Genomic DNA, 12,658 nt, shown 5'->3' with positions numbered 1-12,658 from the left:
ACAACCCAATTTAATTCCTTTCTGAGCTATGCTATATTCTTATTTACATTTTTTCAAAAATGATCTCCTTTAGGATCTGAAAAAGTCTGGCGGACGTCTCTCTCTAATAGAGCGTCTCAGAGGTGGTGTAGCTGGTGCCTCCAGATCTTCACCCCTTGATGGTGAAACAAAGTCCTTTTGTGGAGACTTCACAGGAGGAGGTCGTCCCGGACTGGTGGTCTCAGGAAGTTGAGCATTGTTGGTCTCAGGTGGTTTGTCCAACTGCAACTGAGGAGGTCGTCCCGGACTGGTGGTCTCAGGAAGTTGAGCATTGTTGGTCTCAGGTGGGTTTGTCCAACTGCAACTCTGGGAACGTTCCAATGTCCTGTCCTGCTCGTTTAAGAATTGATCCAGATCTCCGGATGGAACTGGAATTCGAGCTCGGATCTGATCCACGTGTCTCCTTAGTCTTTGTCCACTTCCGATGATCACAGTATAAATACTGGTCCTGAGCAATCCTCAATGGTAGCTGGAATCCATTTAGGACCAAACCCATAGTTTCTTGTATAGACATCATCTCCAGTTGAGAAACTTCTGAGTTTGGCTCGGGTATCATGATTCCATTTTTGATTCCATTGCTTTTGTTGTATTTTCATTTTCAGGTCTGGTCTGATGAGATCCAAGGTTGACCTTAACCTCCTTGACATCAACATTTCTGCAGGTGACAACCCAGTCGTAGCTTGAGGAGTAATCCTGTAGCTAAACAAGAATCTTGACACCTTTGTTTCAATGCTGGGCCCTTGCATCTTCCTCATCCCCTCCTTCAAGGTCTGAACTGCACGTTCTGCTAACCGTTTGAAGATGGGTGAAAAGGGGCCGACGTTACATGCTGAATTCCATTTGTGTTCATGAAACTTGTGAATTCAGTGCTTGTAAAACAAGTAGCATTGTCACTAACCAACATTTGAGGCAATCCCATAACACTGAAGCTTTGTCTCAACTTCTCAATCGTAGCGTACGATGTTGACGTGTTCATGGGGTAAACATCCATCCACTTTGAATGAGAATCAATCAGCACAAGGAACATTTTTCCTAGGAAAGGTCCAGCGTAGTCCACATGTAGTCGTGTCCATGGTTTTTCTGGCCATTCCCATGGATGTAATGGCGCGGTGGGTGGTGACTTCCTGTTACTCTGACAATCTTCACACCGGCTAACCTCATTTCCACATCGTGGTCCATCTTTGGCCACCAGACATATGACCTCGCTAGGCCTTTCATTCTCGACATACCTGGATGCGACTGATGCAACAACTTCAGTAGCAACCCCCGCCCTTGTGGGTGGGATAACTACTCTTGAACCCCACAGAACACATCCATCTCGAACACTCAATGCCAAGCGGCGAGTGTAGTAAGGCATGATCTGAGGCTCTGTCACTGTAGGCCATCCTTCAGGATAAATTCATGCACTTGTGATAACGGCACATCCTTTGAATCCATTGCCTGATTTGTGCTGGTTTCACTGGTGCATCATCCAACACGTCGATCATCAAAACCTGGTCATTTTCTTCTTCCTGACTGATGATTTCTGGAACAGGCAGCCTACTCAGAGCATCAGCATTCCCATGGTATCTACACTGGTTTGTAAATGATTCTGTACTCGTAGGCCCTGAGCCACACATTCCAACGTTGAACTCTTGGAGAGACCATTTGTGGTACTGGCTTTTGTTCATGGAACAGCGAGATCAGAGGTTTATGATCCGTCACAATAGTGAATGTTCTCCCGTACAAGTACTTGTGGAATCTCTGTATTCCGAATATGACAGCCAGTCTCCTTGTCCAGCTGAGAGTACTTTTCTCCGCTGGCGACAACGTTCTTGACATGAACCCGATAGGTTTCTCGGCACCATTCTCCATCCGGTGGGATAGCACCGCCCCCACACCATACGCTGAGGCATCACACGATAAGATAAGATCTCTGTCTGCTGAGTAGTGGACTAGCACTTCAGCTGATTCAGTAACACCTTTGACTTGCAAAAGCTTCTTCCTGTCTTTCTGACCATTTCCAGGCCACATCCTTCCTTAGCAGTTGATGTAGAGGAGCTAAGAGGGTAGAGAGGTCGGGAGGAAGCGATTATAATAATTCAGTAAGCCTAGATAGGCTTTCAGCTCGGAAAGCAAACCCCCGTCTTGAGTCAATACTGCCATCTATTGGTAAACATAAATATACCAGGTTACTACAGTACCCTTTCCCAGATCTGTCTCTCGACTTTATCCTGTCTCGAAGCTCTATGGACAATTCCTTCAACCTCATGGCTTGGTTTTTGCTCTGACGTGCACTGTCAACAGTGGGACCTTATATAGACAGGTGTGTGCCTTTCCAAATCATGTCCAATCAATGGAATTTACCACAGGTGGACTCCAATCAAGTTGTAGAAACATCTCAATGATTATCAATGGAAACAGGCTGCACTTGAATCCTTTTGTAAATAAAGACATTCTAAACCTGTTTTTGCTTTATGGGGTATTGTGTGTTGATGTGGAAAATGTTTTATTTAATCTATTTTAGAATAAGGCTGTAACGGAACAAAATGTGGAAAAAGTTGAGGGGTCTGAATAGTTTCCGAATGCACTGTATGTTGATTATGACGTTCCTTTAGCTAATATGGTGACAATGATTTAGGCCAATGGATCCCAACCTTTTTTGGCTACTGTACCACAAACCCAGAGTACCCCTGAAGTACCTCATGTTCATTTTACCAGTTAGCCTATGGTCTCATGGGTCTTTTCTAGTACTCCCTGTGGATAGGCCAAGTACCCCTGGTTGGAAAACACTGATGTGTGTAGCTGTTATGATATGGTTTGCAAAGTTTTTTTCGCCTAGTGACATACAGCTGATGTGTTGTGCATTGAAGTCCACAAGCGAAGGGGAAAGGTGAGAGGAGGAGAGTGCATAGATGCGAGAAGGAATACAACATGGCTGCTATGAAAGGGAACTGTGTTTACGTGTGATCACGGGTGTATTCATTCTGCTGATTCTGTTGAAAAACGTTTCTGAAATGGGGATAAACATCCCTGAATTTGTCCAATAGAAACTCTCGTTTGCACCTGTTGGACTAATGATTACACCCTAGATCAGCTAGATGCTGTCATGAGTGTGTCACTGTCTGTCACCTCATATTTTTCTCTCGACCTGTGTGCATTGTAAACATAGGCTAGGTTGTAGCAACCTTATGATGATGGGTATAGGGAAAATGTGAGTATCATGTAGTAGCCTAAACCTATCGATGTTGAACTGGGTGATTGGAATGACATTCATCCAATATGCTGTAATACAAATAAGGCCATACTCGTCAAAAAAAAAGTCCTTCCCTCGTCTTAAACGGGACCGACCACCACTGGCATGGCGTCATGTGGGCAAGTGGTGTGCTGATGTCAACATTGTGAGCATAGTGCCACATGATGGCTTTGGGGTTGTGGTATATGGGCAGGCATAAGCTACAGACAAKGAACACAATTGCATTTTATCGATGGAAATTTGAATGCACAGCGATACCGTGATGAGATCCCAGAGGCTCATTGACGTGCCATTCATCCGCCACCATCACCTCATGTTTCAGCAGGATAATGAACGCTCCTGTGTCGCAAGGATCTGTACACAATTCCCAGAAGCTAAAAATATCTGTTCTTTCATGGCCTGCATATGCACCAGACATGTCACTCATTGACAATGTTTGGAATGCTCTGGACCGGCGTGTACGACAGCATGTTCCAATTCCCGCCAATATCCAGCAGCTTCGCATAGCCATTGAAGAGGAGTAGGACAACATTCCACAGACCACAATCAACAGCCTGATCAACTCTGTAAAGAAGATGTGTTGCGATGCATGAAGCAAATGGTGGTCACACGAGATACTTACTTGTTTTCTGATCCATGCCCTCTGCCTTTTTTTAAGGTATCTGTGACCAACATATGCATATCTGTATTRCCAGTCATGTGCATTCCATAGATTAGGGCCTAACAACACTGAAGCATGCATGAGAGCACCAGCTGTTCCGGACAACTGTGTGGTAACGCTCTCCATAGCTTTAAACAGGTCAACATTCACAAGGCCGCAGAGCCAAACGGATTACCAGGAAGTGTACTCAGAGAAGGTGCGGACCAACTGGCAAGTTTATTCAGTGACATTTTCAACCTCTCCCTGACCGAGTTTGTAATACCTACATGTTTCAAGCAGACCACCATAGTCCCAGCGCTCAAGAAAGTGAAGGTAACCTGCCTAAATGACTACCACCCTATAGCACTTATGTCAGTAGCCATGAAAGGCTGGTCATGGCTCACGTCAACACCATCATCCCGGAAACCCTAGACCTACTCCAATTCACATACCGCCCCAAAKAATTCATAGATGACGCAATCTCAATTGGACTCTACCCTGCCCTTTCCCACCTGGACAAAAGGAACACCTATGTGAGAATGCTGTTCATTGACTACAGCTCAGCATTCAACACCATAGTTCCCACAAAGCTCATCAGTAAGCTAAAGACCATGGGACTAAACACCTCCCTCTGTAACTGGATCCTGGACTTCCTGGAAGTGGTAAGGGTAGAAAACAGCACATCTGCCATGCTGATTCTATACACAGGGGCCCCGCGGGTGCATGCTTTGTCCCTTCCTGTACTCCCTGTTTACCCACGACTGTGTGGCCAAGCATGACTCCAACACCATCATTAAGTTTGCTGACGTCAACAGTGGTAGGCCTGATCACCGACAACGATGAGACAGCCTATAGGGTGGAGGTCAGAGACCTGGCAGTGTGGTGCCAGGACAATAACATCTCCCTTTACGTGAGCAAGGCAAAGGAGATGATCGTGGACTACAGTAAAAGGGGGGCCGAACATGCCCCCATTCACATCGAAGAGGCTGTAGTTGAGCGGGTTGAGAGTTTCAAGTTCCTTGGTGTCCACATCACCAACAAACTATCATGGTCCAAACTAGAGGTCGACCGATTAATCGGAATGGCCGATTAATTGGGCCGATTCCAAGTTTTCATAACAATCGGAAATCGGTATTTTTGGGCGCCGATTTGCCGAATTTTTTTATTTATATATATATATATATTTTTTTTACACCTTTATTTAATCTTTATATAACTAGGCAAGTCAGTTAAGAACACATTCTTATTTTCAATGACGGCCTAGGCAGAACGACAGATTTTTAACCTTGTCAGCTCGGGGGATTCAATCTTGCAACCTTACAGTTAACTAGTCCAATGCTCTAACACCTGATTTCATTGCATTCCACGAAGAGCCTGCCTGTTAGCGAATGCAGTAAGCTAAGGTAAGTTGCTAGCTAGCATTAAACTTATCTTATAAAAAACAATCAATCAATGACTGTCATTGCTCCAATGTGTACTTAACCATAAACATCAATGCCTTTCTTAAAATCAATACACAAGTATATATTTTTAAACRTGCATATTTAGCTAAAAGAAATCCAGGTTAGCAGGCAATATTAACCAGGTGAAATTGTGTCATTTCTCTTGCGTTCATTGCACGCAGAGTCAGGGTATATGCAACAGTTTGGGCCGCCTGGCTCTTTGCGAACTAATTTGCCAGAATTTTACGTAATTATGACAACATTGAAGGTTGAGCAATGTAACAGGAATATTTAGACTCATGGATGCCACCCGTTAGATAAAATACGGAACGGAATAAACGTTTTGTTTTCGAGGTGATAGTTTCCGGATTAGTCAAAGGTATGTGGTTTAGAGAGAAATAGTCGACGCGTTATAATTCCTGTAATAACTGGCGGCTGTACTTGAAAGGAGTTCCTTCGTTATTTTACCGTTCATGTCTTCTATAGAGAATGTCTTGATCTACTTCAAATAAGGTCTGTGTTTCGTGCAGGCTTAAACCGCCTCAACGTTTTGATACCCGTGTAAATCTCACTAGGATAAGGTAACGTTTGTCAACATATTTTCATAAATCCACTCTACAAAAAAAATGATCTTCGCTTATATTTAGCCAATATTGATCAGAGTTACCTTGTCCTATGGATATCTACACAGTTATAAAATTGGCACGGTGGTGTAAGCCTACACGAAACACAGACCTTATTTTAAGTGAATCTAAAAATATCCTATGGAATAAATGAAGGAACCGCTTTTCAGATTTTGCTAGAAGGTGTCATGGGAATTATGACTCGCACTTTGGTTGTCAATTCTTACCATGCCCATTATTAAAATAGGATTTCCTGCATATAGAAATTAAAGTTGTTGTTTTCAACACTCATGGTCACCACCTGCAGAACTACTCCTTTATTGGGGGTGTCTTGCTAATTGCCTATAATTTCCACCTTTTGTTTATACCATTTGCACAACAGCATGTGAAATTTATTGTCAATCAGTGTTGCTTCCTAAGTGGACAGTTTGATTTCACAGAAGTGTGATTGACTTGGAGTTACATTGTGTTGTTTAAGTGTTCCCTTTATTTTTTTGAGCAGTGTATATATGTATATACATATAAAAAAAAAAATTCAAATGAATCAGCTGATTAATCGGTATCGGCTTTTTTTGTCCTCCAATAATCGGTATCGGTGTTGAAAAATCATAATCGGTCGACCTCTAGTCCAAACACACCAAGAAAGTGGTGAAGAGGGAACAACAACGCCTTTTCCCCCTCAGGAGACTGAAAATATTTGGCATGGTTCCCCAGATCCTCAAAGTTATACTGCTGCACAATCGCGAGCATCCTGATCGTTTGCATCACCGCCTGGTACGGCAACTGCTCGGCATCCGACCGTAAAGCGATTCAGAGGGTAGTGCTTTACTCTACTCTTACATCATTTATTATGTTTGAACGTCGTTGCAGACTTTAAATTACGGCCAACGCTGTTGTTGACAACTTTCATTGTCATTCTATTTACACAAACAAGACTTCTGAAATCCCAATTGGCTGATTTGACAAAGTGAACTATAGCTTTGAGAATTGTTCCACGTCCGTGGAACTGTCACCAACCGCCAACTATCAATCACATACAGGCCTGTTTATGATACAAATGTTAAACAGATGTCAAGTGAGCATGGAAGCTGGAGGGGAAAATTGTCTACCAATAAAACGTGTTGGCAAAGAGATTCATATGTGAAACACTGGATGATCAGACCTCAATACAATAATAGCACAAGGTCGTGTATAAAGAGTACAACGTCATGGTATAAATTGTGTGAACATGTGCTTCAAAATGGGACTCAATCGTTCTCTGGCTTTCTCTTTGTCTTTCTCAATTATTATTTTTCTCTCTTTCTAACTCCGTGTCTATCTCTCTGTCACTCGCTCTTTCTTTTTCTRTCACTTTCACCTTCTCTCTTCCTGCCTCCACTGTGGGAGGAATAATGAAGGCAGACTGATGCATTTCGAAAAACTGGTTGGATGCACTGGTTCCATGTACTCTCCTGATTAGAATACTTTGATTCTCTGTCCCTATTGATCGTTTTTCTGTCCTCAGTTAATAGTTTCATGGATGTTGTTTATGCATAATTTGATTAAAAGGAGCCATAATATTCTCTGGTTTTGTTTGAGGGAACTATTTTACTTTTTACATTTTTTTAATCGAGTTGAGATTCACTGGGCTCTAAAAGCTATGACTGGAGAGATGAAGAGCGATGCCAGATCAACTGCACATCTTTAGGTTACGAATAAGGGTTATGGTTAGTGGAAAGTTAGTTGAAATGTCTACATCTACAAACCATATGTTTGGGACTAATAAAGTCTTACTTTTAAGTATATCTCTTTCTCCAGGTGAACTTGGGGAGCCATCAGTACCTGTTCACGGTGGACTTGAACCCATCTGATATGCCTAGTTTCTGCCTGCGTCACGACGTTGACGCCCTGCTGTGGCAGCCCCGCCCGGACCAGCCCAGCAATATGTGGGAACACATCGCAACCTTCAACGCCCTCGGTACGTGTATAAACTATTTAGATTAGTAATTATTAGTACTGGCAGTTCTGTCAACACCTCAGACACACCTCTTACAACGCTAAATCAGGGAAACAAATGTGTTTTCAGATGGCATCTTTGTGCTAGTCTCAGGACATTGCCTCAGACTGAGTTTATTTAACATGCTCAAAACACTCATGAAAATCGACCTCAAAAAGTGTGCTGGTGGCATATTTTTTTATATTAGAGCCAGTCACGAGAGTACGTTTAGGTATTTCAAGGACATGATTGTGATTGCTGGATGCCATTATTGCAATGTTCTCTTTGTGTGAAGAGGAGTGAGTGTAGACTACTATAGAAATGGCACAATAGTAATTAAAATCGAATCAAATTTGATTGGTCACATACACAGCCTCTAAGGTGCAGGGTTGAGTAACTGGGTGGTAGCCGGCTAGTGATGACTATTTAACAGTCTGATGGCCTTGAGATAGAAGCTCTCTTTCAGTCTCTCGGTCCCAGCTTTGATGCACCTGTACTGACCTCGCCTTCTGGATGGTAGCAGGGTGAACAGGCCGTGGCTCGGGTGGTTGATATCCTTGATTATATATTTGGCCTTCCTGTGACATCGGGTGCTGTAGGTGTCCCCGTGGAGAGTGTTGCAATTGCGGGTGGTGCAGTTGCCGTACCAGGCGGTGATACAGCCTGACAGGATGCTCTCAATTGTGCATCTGTAAAAGTTTGTGAGGGTCATCGGGGCCAAACCAAATTTCTTCAGCCACCTGAGGTTGAAGAGGCACTGTTGCGCCTTCTTCACCACAGTGTCTATGTGGTGGACCATTTCAGATTGTCAGTGATGTGTACGCTGAGGAACTTGAAGCTTTTCACCTTCTCTACTGTGGTCCCTTCGATGTGGATGGGGGCGTGCTCCCTCTGCTGTTTCTTGAAGTTCACGATCAGCTCCTTTGTTTTGTCGACTTTGGGGGAGATGTTATTTTCCTGGCACCACTCCGCCAGGGCCCTCATCTCCTCCCTGTATGCTGTCTCGTCATTGTTGGTAATCAGGCCTACTACTGTTGTATCGTCTGCAAATTTTACGATTTGAGTTGGAGTTGGACTGCATGGCCACGCAGTCATGGGTGAACAGAGCGTACAGGAGGGGGCTGAGCACGCACCGTTGTGTGGCCCCAGTGTTGAGGATCAGCGAAGTGGAGGTGTTGTGTCGTACATTCACCACCTGGGGGCGGCCCGTTAGGAAGTCCAGGAGCCAGTTGCACAGGGCGGGGTTCAGACCCTGGGCCCTGAACTTACGTGGTTGGTCTTCCCTTTGTAATCTTGTCTGTAGACTGCCACATACGTCTCGTGTCTGAGCCGTTGAATTGCGACTTCACTTTCTCTATACTGACTTTATGCCTGTTTGATTGCCTTACACAGTGACTAACTCCACTGTTTGTATTCAACCATATTCCCAGTCACCTTTCCATGGTTAAATGCAGTGGTTCATGCTTTTAGTTTTGCGCGAATACTGCCAACTATCCACGGTTTCTGGTTTGGGTAGGTTTTAATACTCCCAGTGGGAACAACATCCCCTATACACTTCCTGATGAACTCAGTCACCGTGTCCGTGTATACGTCAATTTTATTCTAAGAAGCTACCTGGAACATATTCCAGTCCGCGTGATCAAAACAATCTTGAAAAATAGATTCCCGATTGGTCAGACCTGCATTGAATAGACCTTATGATGGGCACTTCCTGTTTGAGTTTCTGCCTATAGGAATGGAGGAGCAAAATGGAGTAGTGATCTGATTTGCCGAAGGTAGGGTTGGGGAAGGCCTTGTAGGCATCCCGGAAGGGGGAGTAACAGTGGCCAAGCTTTTTTTCAGGGTGAGCACTATAGTCAATGTGTTGATAGCACTTCGGTATCGTGTTCTTCAAATTTGCTTTGTAAAAATCCCCAGCTATAATAAATGTGGCCTAAATGCGGATATGTGGTTTCCAGTTTGCACAAAGTCCAGTGTAGTTCCTTGAGGGCTGTCGTGGTGAGTGGGAATATACAAGGCTGTAACTATAACCGAAGGGAATTCTCATCGGAGGTAATACGGTCGACATTTGATTGTGAGGTTAAAAAAAGGACTTGAGTTTCTGTACGTTATCACAATCGCACCATGAATAGTTAATCATGAAACATACAGCACCGCCTTTCTTCTTCCTGGAGAGTTCTTTATTCCTGTCTGCGCGATGTACTGAACACCGCTGGCTGTACAAACGTACTTTATTGTCCAGAGACTGAACATTAGCGAGTAATATACTCTGAAGCGGTGGATGGTGTGCAAGTCTCCTGAGTCGGACTAGAAGTCCACTCCGAATACCTCTTTTCCGCCGGTGGCGTCTTGGTGCAGCCTCTGGGATATGTTCAATTGCCCGGGGGGGTACGAACAAAGGATCCAATTCGGGAAATTCGTATTGCTGGTCGTAATGCTTGTGAGTTACCACCGCTCTGATATCCAAAAGTTCTTTCCGGCTGTATGTAATAACAAACAAAAAAACGTTCTGGGCTAATAATGTAAGAAAAACACACAAAAATGGAAATGATTGCAAAGTTGCATAGGAGCAAGAAGCAGAGCTGCCATGTCTTTCATCGCCAWCTTGAGCTAGTTCAATGCTAATTCCCGAGTGGCTGATGTTTGTCACAACAAGCCCTGTGTTTCTCAGTGTCTTTGGAGATGAGTTCAAGGTATTCTACCAACGTGACACGAGGCGTAACCAAAAATGTTTTTATTTTCTTCCAACTTACTCATTGTCTTTCTAATTTTTGGATCTCCTAGGCTACGTCCAGGCGTCGAAACGTGACAAGAAATTTGCCACCTGCCCCCCAAACTTCTCCTACGCAGCCTTGGGGGAGTGTCTTCGCCGGGTGTTCATCTACCGGCAGCCGTCGCCGGTGGACACAGTCCTGTTCAACAGGATGCAGGGTCGTCAGGTGGGCCTGGTCGCTAAGCAACAGGTGGCCAGCCTGGAGTCAAACAACATTGTCCTAGGCTTCAGAGCCACCAATGAGAGACTGTTCGTCCTGACCTCAAACAACCTATTTGTTCTGAAGATCAACAATTAGATCTGGGACTACTTTTATGGCCAGTTTTACAGACACATCCGGGATGGAGAATCCCCATTGAGATAGCATTTTAGTCCAGGACTAAGCTTAATCTGTGTCAGGGAATCTGCCCCTTAGAATATTTCCATCCACCATACACACTGTCTACCCCTGAGACAGAGCTATACCATTCCACAAAGTAAAAGGAGTGTATCTGGAACCTACAGTAAGTGTGGTAGTGTAATGTCATTTGTGGTAGGGGTTTGATCTGTCAGCAATATGTCTACACTTTCAAATGTCTGTCTTCATATTTGTATGCTATTCTGTGAATATCCTACTGGTGTTGACACTGTATAGGAGCCCAAATGTAGTATGATTCATGTTCTCACAGTAAATGATGCCCTCAGAAGCTGACCAATAGAAGCAGAATGTAATGAAAATATTCCAATAAAACCAAACAACGATATAATTGTTTTGTTGTCAAAAAGAGTTTTGTACCTTTATACCTGGGCTGTCAAACTCAATTCCTGGAGGGCCATGTGTCTGCAGGTATTTGTTATTTCCTTTCAATTCGTGTCCAATTTAAGAACCAGCTATGGGGAGTTTATATCTAATCAATTACCTTAATTGATCAATCAAGAACAAGGAAGGAGTGGGCAGCTGGGAAGCCTTGTGATGTCAGAACATGAGTCCCAAATGGCACCCTATTTATTCCCTTTATAGTGCACTACTTTTGACCATGCCCCGTAGGCACGTATCCAGAACTKTGAGCACAGGAACTCACGAAAGCTCCATCTACATTTTGCTAAAATTATAGAAGTGCAGTTAGTAAATGACAAAGAAGCATGTGAACTCAAGCCCAAAATGTGTCATCATATCCACCTGTGCTTTTTTGTTTACTCCTTTCCTATTTTGACATGACAAGAGAAGGATAAATTGAAAAAGTATTGCTTGCGTAATGGTGATATCAATATACGGTGTGCCCATATACACTCAGTGGGCAGTTTATTAGGTACACCACCCTGTTCACAAATGGTTCACCCCTACAGACAGTGAGTCACGTGGCTTGCTATATAAAGCAGGCTTCAGGGCATTCAGTTACTGTTCGATTGAACATTAAAATAGGCAAAACAAGTGACCTAAGCAACTTTGAGGATGGTTTGATTGTCGGTGCCAAGTGCGCTGGTTCCAGTATCTCAGAAACGACCGTCCTCCTGGGCTTTTCACGCACGACAGTGTGTTAGGTTCACTGAGAATGATGTGGCAAATAAAACATCCAGTCAGAGGCTGTCCTGTGGGCGAAAAAGGCTTGTGATGAGAGGTCGAAGGAGAATGGCAAGATTCGTGCAAGCTAACAGACGGGCTACAAACAGGCAAATAACGGCGCAATACAACAGTGGTGTGCAGAACAGCATCAGTAAGTTTATATAGGATGGCTTCTGTCAAACTATCAATCATATCTTGTTATTTATGAGGGGGCCGGGACTTCCGCCAAGGATTTGAATATCATATGGAAATATCATACAACACGTGGGTGTGATATTTACATATTTATTCCGGGACAATATGGACCGTCCGGACTTTCAATGTGGCAAATGTTTGCTCGCAGAGGACTATAGAGGAGAAGTGGCTACTCTTAGCAAACAAGTAGCAA

At 43.8% G+C, this 12,658-nt stretch overlaps 1 protein-coding gene across 1 annotated transcript in view; it reads left to right on the top strand.

The window, feature by feature from the left end:
• The window catches only part of nudcd1 (NudC domain containing 1), a 64,275-nt gene extending 52,802 nt beyond the window's left edge, over window positions 1-11,473 (top strand). Inside the window, exons 9-10 of the mRNA XM_024135683.2 lie at window positions 7,777-7,936; window positions 10,739-11,473. Of these exons, the coding sequence (XP_023991451.1) occupies window positions 7,777-7,936; window positions 10,739-11,025 (447 nt within the window). The 3' untranslated portion in view covers window positions 11,026-11,473. The remainder of the gene's footprint in view (window positions 1-7,776; window positions 7,937-10,738) is intronic.
• Window positions 11,474-12,658: the final 1,185 nt, after the last annotated feature.

This window comes from Salvelinus sp. IW2-2015, unplaced genomic scaffold (assembly GCF_002910315.2).
Source record: "Salvelinus sp. IW2-2015 unplaced genomic scaffold, ASM291031v2 Un_scaffold560, whole genome shotgun sequence".
NCBI lineage: Eukaryota > Metazoa > Chordata > Actinopteri > Salmoniformes > Salmonidae > Salvelinus > Salvelinus sp. IW2-2015.
The sequence above is the reverse complement of the archived record's forward strand: the minus strand, read 5'-3'. Positions and strand labels throughout refer to the sequence as shown.